The 19,672-nt window shown below is 46.0% G+C and overlaps 1 protein-coding gene across 2 annotated transcripts in view; it reads left to right on the top strand.

The window, feature by feature from the left end:
• The window catches only part of ATP10D (ATPase phospholipid transporting 10D (putative)), a 2,065,840-nt gene that overhangs the window by 603,771 nt on the left and 1,442,397 nt on the right, over positions 1–19,672 (top strand). For both annotated transcript variants that reach the window (XM_069631716.1, XM_069631715.1), the window contains one exon: positions 4,150–4,256. In XM_069631716.1, coding sequence (XP_069487817.1) covers positions 4,150–4,256 — 107 coding nt within the window. The remainder of the gene's footprint in view (positions 1–4,149; positions 4,257–19,672) is intronic.

Raw genomic sequence — 19,672 nt, 5'->3', positions numbered from 1 at the left:
TCAACATAGGTTCGCAAGATATGGCTGGACTGGGGAGCCAGTAGTTTTAGACTGTCTGAGGCTTAACGCAGATAGCAATGTGAGATGTTGCGCAGGCTTACCAGAGTCTACAGGTCATGTCCAGAAGGGGGGCATTTGGTTGACCAAGTAGGGCAGCGTTAGGCACATCTGTGGCAAGGTGGGGGGCGGTCAGGTGTGAAGACCATGGAGCGTTGCTGTAGCTGTGATGGTAGCTCGCGCAGATCGGTGTGAGCCCAAGATGAGGCACGAATGGCGAGTTGCACAGAGTGACATCTCCTGAGAGGCCCGAACAGGCACAGACAGAGGCCTTTGAAAGTGGCCCCTTTGTAAGAGATGGGCCGGCTTATGCCTGCCGGTGCTGTGATTGCCCACAACTACGGTGGATGGGCCAATCCGCATGATGCAGTGTGGAAGCTGGTAAGGCAAAGGGCTAAATCTTCAGTAGTCAATGAATCCACCATTTTTGAGTTGTAGTCTGTGGTGCGCAGAATACAGATGCTAGCAGACAAGTAGAATAAAGTATCAAAAGCTTTTCTGTATTCTTATGATGGAAGCTTCAGGCAAGTAGCAAGTTTATCAATACTTGCAAGTCGGCAATATTGCGGAATGAAACTGCATTTTCGGTTGAAAATTTAATAGGGCAATTCTATTTAGAATTAAGGGCCCAACGGCCCGTGGGGCTTACCGGCGAGGTGCTGGGTTAATACACTGCTCCTGCAGCGTGTACTGAAAACGGGGCTCCTGCCCACTCAATGTCGCAGTGTAAAGAGATTGAATGCTGATACAGGCACAGACAGGGGCCTCTGAAAGCGGGCCTTCGTAAGATGAGCCGTTTACTCCTGCCGGTGTTGTGATTGGCCACAAGAACGTTGGATGGGCCAATCAGCATGAGGCAGTGCGGAAGCTGGTAAGGCAAAGGGCTAAATCTTCAGTATTCAATGAATCCGCCATTTTGGAAAGTTGTATTCAGTGGTACCCAGAAAACAGATGCAAGTAGAATAAAGGATCAAAAGCTTTGCTGTATTATGATGGTTTGTCTGGGGCATCCCAAGTTCATCTGGGGTGTTAAGAGGACCAGGATCTCGCTGAGCAAACTGTATAACGATTTTAAGAATGGCGCAGTTAAGCTGCCACACTTTGAATTCTATTATCTTGCGCAGCAGCTGCAATATGTCATGACTTGGTTGGCAAATGAGGCCACACTGGTTTCAAATCTACTGCAGGATGCTGCTGTGCTTTACTATCTGAAAGATATTATTGGGTGAGGGGGACAAGTTATAAGGGAAAGTCTGCGCTAGTGCGGTTGGGGCGGAGACGGTGGAATAGATTGTGGAGATTGGTGGGTACGCAATACCCGTACTTGGACAACATACCATTGACGGCGATAGGGGGAAGAGACCGAGGTGAGGTCTGCAGTTTCAGACGACATTGAGAGCCAAACGGGATTATCACCTTGGGGGATTTGTTTAGTGAAGGCATTTTGGCAGTCTTCCTGGAGCTGGAGGAAAGATATGATCTGCCTATGGGTCAGTTCCAGACTTACCACAGGGTGATCAGGGCGGCGGAAGCCAGGTGGTTGGAATTTGGACAGGGCATGGCGGGGGACACTTTTCTGTACACTGACTTGCCAGAGGGTGGTCATGTAATCTCTAGGCTGTATGAAATGTTACTGGGCAGGCTTACAACATCAGAGCTTGGGGTACGTCCCATTGGGACGAAGATGTAGGACGAGCATTCATGGAGGAGAGTGGGCTGGGGCGCTACTACATGCACGGAAGGTGTTTAGAAACGGCAGGCTGAAAACTATGCAATTAGGTTACACACACAGCATATCTGAGCCCACAGGCAATCTCGCGATTCCTTGGTGCAGCAGAGCAGAGATGCCCAAGGTGTGCGAGTGAACGGGCAGGTATGATGCACATTGGTCATGTTTTGGTCATGCCCAGTGATCAGAACTTTCTGGCAAGAGTTTGCGGAACAAGGTTTTATCGGGGGGGGGGGGATCACAATGTGGGACTGACACCTGTGGCGTGCTTATTGGGCATGGTTCCCCGAAGGCGGGAGGCTGCTCACTTACCCGGATGAAAGACCTTGTATTTTGACAAAGCATAGGATAGCGATTAGCTGTAGGACCCAGAATTTAGGCATGTTGGTGGTATCTGAAGCGGTTGGCAGAGACGGTGATATGGCGCTGTGGGCAGAGGGAGGTCCGTGATGATGTAGCTGCATGGAATACGCTGATGCAGACAATGTTTGTGCTTACTGAGGATGGACCCCATGAAAGTCAGTAGGATGGTGTGACTGGATCACAATGTACGATTGGGATGGATGCTAGAGCATCAGGGAGGGGGTAGAGGGGTTCTGGGCTAAGCATGCAGGGGCTTGGTTAATTGTTTTTGTTGTGGTCCTTGGACCTGGTTCGATTAATGGCAGATGGCACTTGGACTGGAATGGACCCAGTCTCTGGCTCTGAAGTGTGGACGTTTCTCAGAAAGGAGGCATGGGACATAGATGGGGAAATTATGTAATTTTCTGAATTAATGCTGTGATGCACGGTACGCCATTGTACGGCAGTGTTTTACTTTTGGTTCTTTGTTGTTGGAAAATGCAGTTTAAAAAAAAGTTGTCCTCCATCTCTCTCCTGCTCTAACTGCCATCTCTAGAACCTTTCCAATTACCCCAATCCATGCGCGCTCCCAACATTCCATTGAGACCGTGCATCCCTGCACCACCACCCATCTCCCACAGGATCTCGAGAAATACCACCATAACGGTGTTCATTACTGCTCAGTTTACCCGACAAGATCCTGTTTTGCAATTTCTAATCCTGGTGCAGTTGACAATGTAACAGTTTCACACATTTTCATGTCTCTGATCAGCCTTTCTGAAGGTGACAAGCCTTGGCAGAAAAAAAGTGTTTGCAGTTTAGAAAACAACTGTTAATTTGTTGCTGTTATGCTAAGCAGATGACCTATGCTGTGAGGGCCATGGGACAAAAAGATCTTATAGCTCATATTCTGCACATGTGAGATGGTATTGGAGATGCTGTCATTTGTTTTTGAGTCTTTTGATAGTTCAGGATTTTTGGCATGAAGTTTTCATATTCTTTAGTTGGATGTGTAGGCTTTTAGTTTCCTAAAAGTTCAATTGTAGCTTTTTTCTACTTTTGACACGCTCACAGCTTATGTATCCTATTATTTGAAGGAAGAGCAGAAAAGTGTCCATTTTATAGATGCCTTTCAAAGGTCCCCACAATGATTTTACATGTTTGTGGAACTCTTGGGAAGCACGTGTTTGAAACGGAACGCTTTCTCTGTGTTCATTGGTATATAGGAACTGATATATTGATATGAGTGGCCATTCCTGACCATGTATCCTATCTTTTTGTCTTCCCACTCACTTGTGATTTTAGCTTACAAATTTATTGTTGGGTTTAAGCACTTCCATTCACAAATATTGCCTTGCCTACATGCGTGACTCACAAATATAGTATAGTGGGTCCCACTAGGACCTGGACAACCAGGTCTTGTACAGCAGATGGGTGTTGGATTGTTACATCCTGCGCAAAGAAGTGTCGACGAATAGTCGTTGAAGGGTCACTGTGCTATGTTAAAAATATTTGTTTGGTGCAAATTCTTTAAACCTCTATTGTTGGCTCTTAAGTGTTCTGAGTTAATGCATTATGCTTTCCACTTTTTAGTTGGTAATAACCTTGATCTGATGTCTGACCAATAACAGTGGGTGGGTGTTTTGTTTGCACAGAGAGAGACATATTTTTGAAATGCTGAAACTCAACCTTGCTATAAAACCCAATTCAAAAGGGTTCAGTCTAGTTCTACTTCTTTACAGCATCTCTCGCTCCCATAAAATGTGACTACCTCACTGACTTGATTACACAAGATGATTAAATTCAGGGTATTTTTGCAAGTAGTTTTGATATTAATTTATTCTGATTTGTATAATGCATTAAAAATATTTGATTAGGATGATTTCTGATCAGATGATGTCACAAATTCATGGTAGATTTATCAGTTTGTGTGAATCTTCCTGCTGACCAATGTTTGTCGTATGCTGAAGGTGACCGGCACAGATGATTCGCTCAAAATCTGTCCTATGTTGTTATTACAGAGAACATTCAAACAAGGAGCGTGTAGGTCTCAGTAAAGACAACTTGTTGCTTCGAGGCTGCATTGTAAGAAATACTGAAGCTGTTGTGGGCATTGTGGTGTATGCAGGTTTGTTTTAACCTTGTTTGTATTTTAGTTCCAGAAATGTTTGATATATCTTTATTTTGTGATATTGCTGCCATGTGGCAATTTAAAGTCATTAAGCTGTAATTTGCAGTCAACTTTGTTCAAATTGGCTTTTTAAATGCAACAGACACTTAGGATTAGGAAAATAATGTGGGATATTTAGGGTACTTAATGTATCATAGACAAAGGATTGCCATTAAGCTAATGGGGCCATTCATCTTTATTTACAATTTTTATTTGTGCTGTCTACCTTTCCAATGCAACTGTTACAATCTGGATTTGTTTTTAGATATGTCTTGATAATGTGATTTTTTTATTGATTTTATTTGTAGTTTACAAATAGTTCTTATTTTTGTTCCTATTTGTTTGTTTTTTAAGACATGCTTTTGTGGGCAGCATGTCTGAAATAAAACCTGCCTGCTAATGCAGACTGCCCCACCTACTGTGCCTCTAAATGCTTTCATTTTTACATAAGATTGTCTAATGGACTGCTGTCATAGTTACAGGAAATTGACATAAAATACCTGACAGAAACGAGTAGAAAACATGTTCTCTTTTTAATTTTATAATATTACAAATAACTATTTCAGTGTACATTATAAAATTACATCAGCCAAAATATCGAGTTTGTTTACATATATCCAAATTAAACTTCTTAATCAAGCACATTCATTTTCGATAAAGCAAACCCAAGCGGATTGAGAAAGGGCATGCTACACAAACTCAAAATGCAAAAGCAAGTGAAACTGATAATTACCATCCAAGTTTATGCTGTTTGTTAAATAGTTGCAAGAGTAGCTATTTCCTCTGCTTCTGGAAAGAAAAGTGTAGATCTCAAAGACCCTCCTAAGGATTGTCTCTACTGACTGCACCCTCACCAGAAGCTTGTAGTCTGTAAAATCTGCAAGGCTTTTTCTACAAAGACAGATGGATGTCGGAGACTTTTCCTTTAGCGGGCAGAAAATCCAACCATCTCTTCAGGCAGTAGAGATGCGAGGACCCACCTCACCCTTCTAGTGGCCGGGCTAAAAACAGAAAGACTTCAAAAGGGGAAGGTTGCCTTGGAAACAGTACACAGCCTTCCATTAAAGTTAAATGCAAGACTGGGACATCTGTGGTACAATAAACGTCTACTGGGGTTTTCCTGACTCCCCGGGCCTCAAAGCCCAAGCCTTAAACAGTTCCTTCTTATCAGGATCCTTCCGTATCTTGACATATTGATAGGCGTATTGTCCAGGAGTTACCGATCGGAAGAGATGGTACAGAAGCCTCATCCACCAAGCATTTCATAGGGACCCCTGCATTGCTGTTCTTTGCATCTTCTGCAGTGTCCATGGGACCTTGCACATTAAGTCTTCACCTATGACACCATTGAGGAGCATATCTTCTGTCGAACGACTATCCACACACTTGTCCAAGAAGCAACGAAATATAAAGCAGCTGGCTCCATCCACACAAACTCCATTGACTAGGAACATAGCACAGTCTGTGGAGAAGAGAGCATGGGATCGTTTCTCTGTAGAATGCCTGACAATGGGGCTGGGCGGTACAAATTCAACCAGCTGCCCTCCTTCCTTGTGTGGATTCGATATCGCATTTGTATCCTGTGCAGGATTCAGTGCCTGTGTATGGACTGTTCCATTTCACTACCTTACTCAAAAGGAGAAATCGATAGCTTTATATTAATGAGAATGGACTCCATTCAGAAGTCTGGGAATGAGGATCCATTCAACCCAGGTTTGCTGGACTGGTTGAGATTGGTATTGGACAAATTCCAGAGGAGGCAATGGCTTTGAATTACAGTTGTCTCTGTGGAACATTCCGTAAGCATCAAATCAAGGTCAGTGGGAGAGACACGACCTTTGAGCAATTGTCGATCATCCCCTTGAGTCATTGGGTTGCAGACTGCTTCAGAGGGCATCCAGAACCTGGCAGACTAAGAGTGGGGAATTACCCAGAGCACCAGAAGTAAGATGATTATTCCTACTCTTTCTCAGACAAGGGTATGCTCATTGAAGGTTCCAGTCAGGTTTTTTTCCTTTAAACTACCCTATTGTAGACCAGTGGGAGAGTTCCATTCCAACCAAGCAGGCAGCCCACAGGACAGTCCAACCAAAGTGTCTCCATTGGGTGAAATACTTACGTTCCGCAGCAAAATGTCCTTTTGATTTGAAGATCACCACAGAGGTAAATAACTCTATCCTCTGAAAGACTGGACCGTTCTAGGAAAGCTACCATGTCAATTGCTGAGCTGCAGAACACTTCATATTTGTCTAACACCATTTTCATTTTTTGCAATTTAAACTATATTAAGCACATTTTAATTTTACATCATTTACCAATGCCTTTTACAGTAGTCGTACACCTGGAGGGAGAAGGAACATTTCTTCCACTGTACCCACACAGTGGTTTGCAATAGTGTCCATATGAAATCTGTGCTTTGTATTAACCATAAAAAACTGTAGAAAAATCATAATCAAAACCACTGTAAAAATTAAAATTGAAAATTAAACTATCGCATATAAACATTTCAAAACAGTAAGGTACATTAATCCCCGGCAACTACAATGCGTGCCTGGCACGCAATCAACTACGAGTTTTGGTGACACACGGCGTCAAGTACCCATATATTCGGTCATGTGCCCTTCATTATAGCAGCAAAAATATCTCATGGGGTTTGTGATGAATATTGGGGTTATCATGCTCATCAACATATGCGAATAGTGGGGACCAGTCTGCCAGGTATTGCAGCATTCGTCCCTGCATCGCCCCATCAATTTTAATTAGGGCAGCCACATCCATCACTCCTTAATATCTGGTTTACACTGGCTCTTCCAATGCTTTGCTATAACCAATCTAGCCGCCACCAATAGATGGGTGACCAGGCTCAATCATTTGCCGCCCAGTTTATAATGGCCCTGGGAATCTTCATTACCCAATAGCATCACCAGCGGGTCAAGTTCGAGTTTGAATCCACAAATCTCCTTTATTTGTGCAACTACCTTCTCCCAAAACCTATGCACCGGAGGAAGCCCCACCGCATATGAAGGAACGAGCCAGGAGAGATCCCACATCGCCAACATTGGGAGGGGAACTGCAGATTCAATGTGTGCAGCCGTTCTGGGGTCAAATACCAACTTCACAGTATTTTAAACCCATTTTCTTTTAGTTAAATCGCATGAGATGACTTGCTCACCCTTGTCCAGATGTTAACAACGCAAGATCATCAATGGGCCTCCCCACATCCTCCTCCCACTTAGACATATACCCATGCAGGGCTTTAAATCTCCTGGAATTTAGCACTTTATCCAGGGGTAATAGCTTTGCTGTTGGTGGGATCTCCTAAAAATAAATCTTCAAATGTGATTGTGCTCCGCTTCCCCTGGTTAGTACCCTCCAGCCCTTGACATCCAATGCCTCAACTGAATGTACCCAGATCTATCTGTGTCATCTACCTGGAAGGATTGTTTGCATTGATCAAATGCAAAGGGGAGATCATCCTGAAACAATTGCCCCAGCCTATGAAGCCCACCTTCAGACCATCGCAGGAGTGATACCTTACCTAAACCCGGAGGAAACTCGCCATTAACCCATATCCCTGTCATGGAAGAGGGGAATGTGGTGGTGGCATAGCGCTCCACGTCCTTGTCCCAGTACTCTAGTGTGGTGTTAGTTGTTGGAAGCCCTTGCCTACCCCCTCTTCTGGCTCTTTGGGAGAGCCAGCACCTGTGATGTATAGGGAACCCCAGGTCTTCCAGCTCAACCGAGACCCAATGCTTCGGATTATCCCCAGCTGCTTGACACTCTAGAACTGAGGCGATTTGAGCAGCAAAAAGGTAGCTTTCAATTTCCGGTACTGCTAATCATTTGCGCTGTCATAAGAGTGTGTTTGGCCACCCAGGGAAGTTTTTTGGCCCAAATGAACTAAAAAACCTGTGCCTGCAGTTCCTTCATCGCCACTCTAGGGATCCAGATTGGAAGAGCCTGAAACTTGTACAACAATCTCGGTAGTAAGGTAATCTTAATTGAGGCTATGCTGCCCAGCCATGAGATGTCGGCGGTTGCCCATCTTACCAAATCTTGTCTGGCTCCGGCTAACAGTGGTGGGATATACGCTGCATATAAGTCAGTGTATCCTGCTATGAGGTGGACGCCTACGTTTTTCATTGATTGCGAGGCCCAAGAGAACGGAAAGCTAAATCTCGGGCGCTCCATCAACTCTCACGATTCTGTAACCTTAAGGATCGTGGATTTTGAGTAGTTAATTTTGAAACTCAATAACTCGCGGATCTGTCCAGCAATGAGATAAAATGTGGCAGGGATGATAGGGAGGCCCGCATGTAACATAGAAGGTCGGCATAGAGCGCCAACTTGTGATGGTAGCCCGCTACCTCTACCCCCTTAATGTCCCTCAAAGACCTCACTAAACAGGCCAAGGGCTCCATCGCCAGGGGAAGAGGAGGGGAGACAATGGGCACCCCTGCCTTGTTTCCCTGTGCAAGTTCCCCCAGTTTGCTAAACCGCGGGCCAAACCCAAACCCCATGAGAACCTTAGCCAAGTATCCCCAGTCTACTCGGTCAAGCACTTTTTCAGTGTTGATTGAGAGAATGGCTAGTGGTTGTTTATACTGCTGCGCCCAGGCCGTGAGATCCACCGTACGACGAATGTTGTCGAATGTCTGGCGGCCGGGAACAAACCCCGTCTGGTGCATTGCCATCACTGCCAGGAGCACCCCTGCCAACAGGTAGCCAGTATTTTGGAAAATATGCAGGCATCGTAATTTAGGACTGCAATAGGCCGTTATGAGGAACACAGTGTGGCGTCTTTCCCTAGCTTGGTGAGCAAAGTTAGGGTTGATTCCCCCATTGATGGAGAAATAGATCCTCTCTCAAGAAACAAGTGAAACACTTCCGCCATATGGTGGGCAAGGAATCCCGAATTTTGTTTATAGAAAAAAGCCGTAAACCCATCAGGCCCTGGGCCTTTATTCCTGGGGAGAGCCCGGATAGCTTGCGTGACCTCTTCTGTTATGCAAGATTCTAACACCTGTTTGTGTTTCTGATATTTGGGGAAGGGGGGGAGGTTCCAAAAAAAAGTGTCCTGTTTCGGACAATGCAAAAGGTCTTCCACATACAGTCCAGTGTCAAACTGGGTCAGAAAGGCAATTTTAGCCGCTTCCCCCCTCATGTAGCTGGCCCTGAGTGTCCTTCAACCCCCCCGATTGCTGTCCCGTTCCTCCGGGCCTGAAGTTTATAGGCTAGTACATGAGAGGCCGTTTTCGAGGTGTTGTAGTAGAAGTGTTTTGTCTTAAGTAGTTTAAAGGAGATATCATCTTCCTGTAGGGCTTTCAATGCCACCCTCGCTACCTGCAACTGCCTATACGTCCTCCTGGCCCCATCTAACTTTTATTGGGCTTCCCAATCCTTAACCATGCCTTCAGCTTGTGCCCGTTGGGCTGTAAGGACCCGCTTCCGAGCTGAGGCTAAGCTAATAAGTTCTCCCCTCAGCGTTGTTTTTAGCGCCCCCCACACCCCGGCCAGAGCCACCTCCCCGTGAGATTCTCCAGAAAATATTGGGTTATCCTCTCTGTGATGGTAGTGCATATTGCCTAATCAGCTAACAAGGCATCATTCAGCTTCCAGCCCAAGTATTTCCTTCCACCCACCCTGTATCCATCAAGCTTCATAGTTATGGGAGCATGGTCTGACACCAATGCCACCTCTATGATGGCCGATGATATTCCTGGGAGATGAGTGCGAGAAACCAGGAAGAAATCAATCCTAGAATAGCTCTGATGCACATACGAGTAGTGCGTATAATCTCGCTGCTGAGGGTGTAGGCTCCTCCATACATCTACCAGCCCCAAAACCCCTATAGCTTTTTTGAGGGAGACGGCCATGGCCACCTCCGTGGGAGACAGCGGCCCCGTTCTATCTTCTGTCGCCTCCAGAACCACATTAAAATCCCCTCCCATCACCAATTCTCCCCTCTGAAATTGCGCGATCTGTGGAAATAAGTGAGCGTAGAACTGATCTTGCTGTTGGTTTGGCCCATATATTGAGACTAATGTTAGATCCTTTCCTGCCACTCGTATTGTCATCCCAATGTATCTGCCCACAGGGTCTTTTAGGACCTTACCATGCTCGAAGTGAAGGGAACCAGCTATGAGAATTGCGACACCCTCCTTTTTCTGAGTGGCGGATGCAAAATATTGGTGAGGAAACCCCCGGTACCTCAGCCTTGGACAATCTTTCTGTGATAGGTGAGTCTCCTGGTCTACGTCTGCTTTCAGATCTACTAGTTTGGACAACACTCTTCCTTTTCCTTGGCAAATTCAGTCCCAGAACATTTAGGGACACAAATTTCACATCAGCCATTCCCATTCAACCCTATGTGAGGCCTATAACCTTTACCCCTGAACCCTTCATTACTCCCACCCCCATTTTGCTGCCTTTCCAAACTATCCCGGCCGTCGCTTTCCACGGCCAAGTACTGCTTGTTGCCATAACAGTGCACTGAATAAGTTGCTGCTGGGCTGCTCCCTACCCAAAAAATAAAAATAACCAAAAATCATAAAACAATATCTCTGAACCATAACCACCCCGCAAGTGGTAACCATCATGCACATTGCCTGAAATAGGGCATACTCTCCTTGTGCCCTTATAGTCGCATAAGAATTGTTTATAATCAGCTAAACACAGCCTTTGTACCTCTGTCACCACTTCTCCCTCTGAGCCACAAGCGCTGGATTGTTACCCAACTGGTCACATCACCCAGTCATTCGGGGCGGAGTCTCAAGTCGGGGTCTCCACGTTCTGACTCCTCTCTCTTCTGTCCATCGAGGGCCTGTGCCGGTCCTTACTTCCGATTGCTTTTCCATGATTGAGGTTGGGTACAGGTGGACGCCGAGGGGCCCTGGGAGCTGTCATCTGGAAAGTGTACTTCTCGCAGCTCTGAGGCAGGTGAATTGATGCTGGGTTCCATCCAACTGAAATATAATGCGGAAGGGGTACACCCACCTGTATCAAACCCCTTTATCACTTAGCCAGTTGGTCAAGGATCTCATGAGCCGCCGCCTTTGAATTGTTCCTTGTAAAAGATCTTGAAACAGCTGGATGGATGCCCCCTTGTACTCCAGGCAGCGTCGTTCCCTAGTTTACCTGGTCTTGAAAAAGTGAACCCTCGTCGGCACATCTGGGAGCAGGTTCTGCCGTGTTTGGAAGTTTGAATAAACTCTGTGTGCGGTGTAACAGGAGGTCAACTTCTGGGTCCCCTAATATCTCCTGGAACAATCCCTTCATGTATTCCTCCAGCCCCTGGGCACTCCTCTGACCTGTTTATTATTCCTTTGGGATCGATTTTCAATGTCGTCTTGCTTCTCTTCTGCCGCCTGCCTATATGCCTCCAGTGCCGCCAATCTCTGTTCCAGTTGATCCTGCGCGCTTGCTTGATCGCAGACTGCCGTCTCCAGCTCCCCTAGTTTAGTTTCATCTGCAACACGTTGCGAGATAGGTCTTGAAGAGCTTTTTAGTTCCTGCATTGTGGTTGCCATTTCCTTTTGTGTAGATTGGAACAGGTGCGAGATGTCACCTCTTGTGGCGGGTTGAGTCTCATCCTCATCTACTGAGGGTGGTTCAGCTACTGGTTTGGTCTGATGGAGCATCTCTCTGATAGACGTGGCTGGCTTGTCCTTTGATTTCCGGGACTTCATTTTGTGTTTCGGTGAGGGGAGGTGGGGGGTGGAGAAGTGATGCCAGGAGTTCTGCTACTATTTACGGTGTGTGCAACCCCCTCTGCTATCCCTGTCGAGATTGATCCAGCCCTCCTCCAGCTCCCCACTGCCTGTGCCGCTATTTTTGGTTTACTTTAACTTTGCTCCTTCTGACCTGTTTTGTTAGGGCACAATTTCTCCCCTCCAGACCTTGAGAGGCTCCTTGAAGCCCGGTTGCCACCTGGTGGGTCACCCTGTCAGGAGTGCTGCTCGCTCTTGTGGTTTATTCCTGCCCCTGGCCCCCTCCTCACCAGCCAAGTGATGCTCTCCTCTAAGCTGGCTGCTGGCTAATTTGTTATGTCTTTCTGGGCTGGGCTCTTCTCTTGCAGATCGCTAACTCGGCGTTCCCTGGGAGCCTTGACTGCGCTGTGGTCAGTCCCTCAAACTGTACTCCTGTCAAACCATCCAGCGTTCCAATCCCTCGCTATGTATCGTGTGAATGCGGCCCCCCCGCAAACGCCTTGATGCGGGGCTCTCCCTCACCCGGCACCCAGAGAGTGCGGGGGCCCGCGGTTCACCAGTCTTCGGGGGATCAAGAGGGGGAGGCCATCTGTACCTCGCCCTCTATTTGCAAGTCTGGCGTCTGGTCGTTTCCTCCTGGCGGTGTTCCCTGAATGTGACGTGGGCGCCAACACGCTCCCGGCACGGCTGTCTTGCCATTACAGCGAATAATAGACCTCCTCACCTCCACCCGGCGGTGGGGGGGGTGTTGGCTCTCGCACCGGCGCCGCTCCTCCCGATGTATCCTGGTGAGCAGCGCGGGACTAGAGTTCTCCACCCCCAGACCTGTCGCCACTAGAGCACCAGTGACGGCCTCTGTAGTTCTTCTTGCATTTTGCTTGGCATGAATGCCATTTTGCCTTTCTTCCAGAGCCGCGCCGCAGGGTCCTGAGTCCACCTCAACCACCAGGCTTCTATCCTTTACCCCGACACCAAAGTTCACCGACTCGTTCCTCTCATGGACACCCACATAGCGCTTGATGATTCCTTAAAAATCGGTACACTTAAAAGGCTGGTATTGCTTTTTCTCGCCTCAAGGTTGCAGGAGCCAACTGGCTCAAGCCTGCATTAGCCTCCAACCAGGCCACGCCCCATTTTACACCATTTTCAAGGTATTTGTATATTATTAAATGTATAAAGTGCTTTTGCCAAAGTGCTGCACCGACAAAGCAGTACACAAATCAATGAATAAACAAATGAAACATGGTAAAATATATGATGGGGGTTAAGAGTAAGGGCTAACGATCAGAGCTAAGCAAAAAAGATTTATGACAAGGGCGGAAAAGATGGAAAGGATCTAGTATGAAGGGGAAGAGAGGGCTCCAGAGCTTAAGAACTAGCAAAGACAATTTGCAAAAATGAGATTGTGCACAGGGCTCTTGGGGACAGAGACCTAGAGTGTACATGGGATGATAGTAGAGAAAAGAGATGGGGAGGGGCGTAACCATAAGTGCATTTGTAGGCAATGGTGACTGAAAATGGATCAATATACGATTATCAAAGGAAAGCCAGGAAAGGAGATGAGAAGACAGATCGAAGAACGAGGAGAGTGCAGATTGCTGAGTTGAAGTTGGAACCCAACAGGGCAAGACGATGAGAATGAAGACCAATGAGGAGGGAGGAGCAGTAATCAGTCTGAGAGAATATGATTAGAGATATGAATCTGTCGCATTAACGGTCAAAGTGCCAGGCCTTGCAGATGCGATAGAGCTGATACAGGCATGTCTTGGTGATGGCAGAAACATGTGAGGCAAAGGAGAGAGTAGAGTCAAAAGGAACTACCAAGTTATGGGCAGAGAGACTGAGAGAAAGAGAAGATGGGAAGGCCATACAGGAAAGGAGGCAAGGAAAGGAGGAATACAGCTTCAGTTTTAGCAGCATCAAGGTAGAGGAAATGATCATTCATCCAGGACTGGACAGCGAGCAGACTGGATGAGATCTTAGACTGCAAAGAGTTGGAAAAAGAGGAAAAGGAAACAAAGATGTGGGAATCATCTGCATAAAAGTGGGATGATAACCAATAGAAAGAGATGAGAGACGATGAGATGTGGTATATAGAGAAAAAAGAAGGCCAAGGCTCCTGGGGAACACCATGGGGAATGGTGGGAGACTATTTGCTGGACCAAGAGACTGAGAGAGAGTCCACTAAGGTAAGAAGAAAACCAGTGGAGGACCGAACCGGTATAGCCAAACGAAGAAAGAGTTGAGAGAAGAGTAGAATGACCCACAGTGTCGAAAGCGGCAGTTAGATCGAGAAAAATCAGAATTGAGGAAAGCTTACTGTCGAGCCTAAGCAAAGAGAGTTAGAAACCCTAAGGCAGTTTCTGTGGAATGAGAAGGGCTAAAACACGATTGGAAAGGAGAAAACATAGAGTTGAAGTCAACATAGGAGGAGACTTGGGTATGAACCACCTGTTCATGTGTCTTGGAAAGAAACCAGAGAAATATAGGAATGATTGTAGCCAGCTTGAATGACGAAAGGAATGTAACCGTAGAGAGGAAGTTAAGTGAGGTCATAAAGAGCAAGGGCAGAGGATAGATTTTAGGAATAAGAGCAGAAGGAATGGGACGAAGCGAGAAGCAGTGGGGTGAGCATGAGCGAGGAATTGAGCAGTATCAGATTCTGAGAGAAGTGCGAGGAAAGTGACGAGGTAGCTTTAACAGAAGGAAAGCAGACAGAGTGGTAGGGGGAAAAAGAACAAAGCTTAGAGACTTTGTTGGAGAAGAACGTGGCAGTCGGAAGCGGACAGCAGAGTGCTGGGACAGGGTTTGCTTCAGGCAAGGATGAGAGGAATAGGAAAGAATCAGATCGGGGTAGTACGATTGTTTTCTCTGAGTTAAGAAAGCGTTGTAGGAGGAATGTAAAGTGGAAAGATGCAAGAGGTTAGCCAGAGATTTCCATTTCTGTTCTACCCTGACGCTGCGAGGAGCGGTGGAGAGAACAAAGGCTGAGGGTGCCTGCCAATGGACCAAACTGTCTAGAAGGATAAAGTGAGTCCTGGGTATTTTGCAGAGCGGAATTAAGAAAGGACAGAGCATTATCAGGAGAAAGAAGAGGAGCCAGTAAAAAAAAAGGCAGGCAAGTTGAAGGGTTGAAAAGCTGAAAGATCGCAACATGAACAGAAGACTAGGAAAGGATGGATCAGGGCAGGGGGAAGAAGAAAGAGAGCAGCAGATGCAGAGAAGCAGGAAAATGTAGACGGGAAATGTGGGGATATAATGAGAATAGAGGAGATATTGAAGGCCAGAGGAGCCAGAGATCTTGGACGGGAGTGAAGAGAGCAGGGAGAGATTGTAGGAGTCCAGTAAAGGAAGAAAATGTGAGGAGGAATGTGTAAATGAGAGGTGGAGCTTATAATCTCCCATGAGAAAGTAAGAGGAAGGTGAGGGAGGTCACTGTGAGAAGAGAATAAAGATGACAAGAGCCTGGGAGGGCGGTAGATGATGAGCACAAGAGAATGAGGTTTAGAAAATGAGATGGTGGTATTCGAATGAGGCAAAAAGAGGTAGGGTTAGGGAAGGGATTGGAGGTGGATGCCAGCCCTTCTACACCAACCTAAGGTCTGGAGGGGGTGAGAAAAAACTGATGGCAGAGGATGCGAAAGAGGCTGGGGTAATTGTCTAAAGGTGGAATCCCAGTTTCAGTAATAAACTGGAAATGAAGACGTAAAAAAAGTGTTTAGTATGGAGTGAGATTTGTTACATACTGAGCAGGCATTTAGTAACCCAATAGAGGTTGGTTTAGAAGAGGAACATATTTGAGATGGGGAAGAAATAGCACCAGGGATTGTCTAGGTTGTGTGAATGAGAGGTGAAAGGCTTGGCTCGCTGGGCTGACCAGAAAGGAAGAATTGGGGAAGGCATGAGAGAACTGAAAAGAGGACAGAAGAGTATAGTAGAGTCGAAAATGGCACATGAAGGAGGACACACAGATTTGCCAAAGAGTGGAACAGAGAGTCCTATTAAAAGGGTAGTGGCAATGAGATGAATGGTAAGGGGGATTACATCATGACCCACAGCAAATGAAGATGACATTGCAGCATGCAAACAGGGAGAGAAGATGCCCCTAGAACGGCACCCTTAGAGAGGATCCCTAGGGCTCAGGACACCCTAGGAGCACTTCCTTAAATGTGTTCACGTGATCAGTCATGTGAGAGCTGCTTGTAGTGACAAATGTATGTCCAGTCAAGGTTCTATAAAATTCTATAAAATATTGTAAGGGTGCAGATGTAAGACTCTGACACGAGGGGTCATGGTGATTATTAGAAACATTTATTAAAGTGCAAAAAGGAAAAGAAAATCTTATCTCAACTTAACTCTAAAAGGGCTTTTCCTGCCAAAACTGAAATAACTAGTGTCAGAACGTCCAAAGCAAAGGTCCCAGTGTCAGAATCCTAACTCTGTCCCCCAACATATAAGTTTAAACTAAAATGAAAGTTTGGTCTTTCCTGCCCAAATGGAATGGTATCCTTCTGGACAAAAGACGGTTCTGGAATCGTCCAGACCTTGAAGAATTGGGCAATATCTCCATTCCCCGGCCTTGTTCAGGCTTCTTATAAAGTTCAACAACTGTTGAGGGGAAACTCTGTCCCCTTGTTGGCCCATTTCTGGTTTCTTTTCTGTCCCTGAGTCCCTGATTGGCAGACCTGGTTCCTTTTCACCAGGCACAGTTGCACACACAAAAAAGGAGTTTGGATGGGTTTGCAAACTGGAGGGTGTCTTTGACCCTGTTTGGCAGACCTGGTTCCCTCCCACCCGGTACTGCAATGAATAAACAGCGGTGATGCACTCCCCCCCCAAGCTGCAGGGTCACATACAGACTTTGTTTACTTGCCTGCCAAGTACTGTATGCACTGTTGCTCAATTCTATTTATATGGGTGCAGGTCCCTGTTTTGCTTTTCGGGACACATGCAGGGCCCTCAAAACCACTTACCCTCTTACACGGACCCAGAAAAGTTCTTGGACTCGTGTAGGCAATAACACTCATACACACTAATAGGTTGAATATAAATGGCTCGTTACAGGCCCTTTATTTACACGTAATATAAACGCACAAACACCTAAAACATAAAATTTAACTAGTTGCACATAAAGATGGGAAACTTCACCGTTCACATAGTTGCAGAAAGAAATTTCATCTCGGCCACCACAACTATGCCCAGTCCCAGAGCAGGTAGGCAGAGAGATCACACGTGCTAACGGGGTCTGGAGCAGAGTGTCCTCCATTTCAGTGAGACTTCATCACCCGGGGTTCCAATTCTTTCTCTTTTCCATGAGGAATACCTCTCCTCTTTATGGGGAAAAATCCCTGCCCCTTCATGGTTAACCCACTGCCCCCGGCCGAAGAACAGACTGCAAGCATGGGGAGCAAAGAGTGGAAAATTCAAGTCAGAAGTGGAAAAACCCAGCTTCTCTCCCTCACACTTGTTCTCGGCAACCCTTATCACTGCACCTGCATAGCTCGGACTCCCTTCTTGGCTCGTCATTCAGCGGACAATACCATAACTATCCTCCACAGTTAGCTCATCTGACATTATGTGACCTTGCAACTGTTACAGAATTCACGTTGTTTACTGGGCCCACAGAAACATAGGCTTTCATTGCGGTAATGGAAGTGAATGTCCAATATGGCCTTGCCATGTTTTAGCTCATTTTCGCACATGCACTACACTCAACCCTTTTGGACAATCAACTGCCATAACCCAATGGGCAAAAGGATGGTTCTGAAAATCGACAAAACATTCCCTATAAATTCGGGATACAAGAAACACAACAGCCAATCAACACAATAAAAACAACTAAAGCCCAAACAAAAAATGAACGCAATGCATCTGGAATCCATGAAAACACCTGATCCCACCAACTCCCGCCCTGGTCTTGAGTAATTAGATTTTTTAACCCACCAATATGCTTCTCAATATAGCGGGAACGATCATCCAAGTCAGAACAACACATCCCTTCTACTGCATTGCAACCCAAATTATGTTTCAAAAACAAATAATCAATAGCCGCCATGTTTTGTAAAATAGCCTTTCTAAAATTGTTGTCATCTAATAACTCTGTCAAAGCTTGAGAAGTCTCATTAAGCCCTTTAACTACAAAAGGAGCTAGTTTAATTAAAGATGTATAGCCTCCAGCTGCTAAAGCCCAAATACCTACAAGCAAAAAAATAAGTGCCAATACTTCTCCTTCAGACAACAAATGCACATTAGAATCGCAATCAGGTGTTACGACAGTATAATGCATAGATTGTATAGACCGCCGGACAACAGGCTACAAAGTAAATCTCATTAGGCTAAGACGTGTTAAAGCACAGGGGCCACCTGAAATGTTAGCAGGAATAAGAGTATGTGTAATTCCGACAGGAGAATAACCAACCCGCGTAGGAAGTTTTACATGATTCAGGTGACTGCCAGTTAAAACAGTAAAATTACAAAACATTTTATTGGATACATCAATACACACACTTGCTGGTCGAGCATATGGATGTCTCTCAAAATCAGTGCCTCCTTGATCATTGTTCAACCCTAGTTGTTGACATTTACCGATCTAGTTCGGATCACAAGTCATTTGATAACAAACATCAGCTGGAGCAATATTGTAAGTGATGATACGTGTCATGTTTCTCCATTTGCGGTCCGTATCAGCGCAAAACGTACAATACTCGTAAATAGAAAAGAGCTCCTCACATCGGATCCCTCTACCACGGAATCCTCATGCAGTACTCCAAAGAGATGCCGTAACACGGGGACTGGCCTTGGTACAGCCACGAGGCACGTTGAAATTAGGTTTGCGTAATCGTGGACACCACCAAACAAAAATGTGTAATATTTAACACCCGCCGAGCCAGGAAAAACCATATATTCTCGGGTTGCTCGACCATGGCTGAATAGCCATGCTGCACAAAGGACATGGAAACTGAAGAAGGGGGTAAGGCATCTAACTTACGCGTGTGCCGTTTTTTTCAAGGCACCACGATACACTGCAATTGATGCGTCATCCGGTGCAGGAGTTGTAGCAAACCCATCAGTCATCATCCAGATTCCATCTGCAGGATGGAGACATTGGCATCTCTTCTTGCATGTCCCTGGAGCCTCCTGAAGACAGTCCACACATCTCCACACAGGCAAACATGCCCAGGCTCTAAAAAAACAGAATTAGTAAAAAGAGCTATCCATGAAGTACATCACTCCTGTAAATAACATTTGTCATCGGGAACATCAGTCCATTTCCTCTTCCCGGGTTCTATGATGAGCACCACCTGATCCTCCCCTGCTGCAATTACATCTGCCGGGACTGGCGGACCATTAGGCTTCTCCACCCCCACTTTAGCTGCTGGGACCATTTTATCTGAAGAGCCAAAACCCTTGTCCCCACGAGTTGTTAGCACAGTGGGTGGCTCTCCTTTCTTTACCATGGACAATTTCACAGGCACAACAGTTAATTGTGCCACGCTATCCCCCTTATAGATGGGTAGCATATTCTCTCCGCTGTTAATAATTATTACTTTTATTTCTCCTTGATAGTCTGCATCAACAATCCCTCCTAAGACCTGACAACCTCTCAGTGCTAATCCAGATCTAGGGGCAATTAATCCCATGTGTTGCGACAGGATCTGTACTCCA

Source organism: Ambystoma mexicanum, chromosome 6q, assembly GCF_040938575.1.
Source record: "Ambystoma mexicanum isolate Mex_15411 chromosome 6q, UKY_AmexF1_1, whole genome shotgun sequence".
Taxonomy (NCBI): domain Eukaryota; kingdom Metazoa; phylum Chordata; class Amphibia; order Caudata; family Ambystomatidae; genus Ambystoma; species Ambystoma mexicanum.
This window is presented reverse-complemented; position numbering and strand designations above follow the sequence as displayed.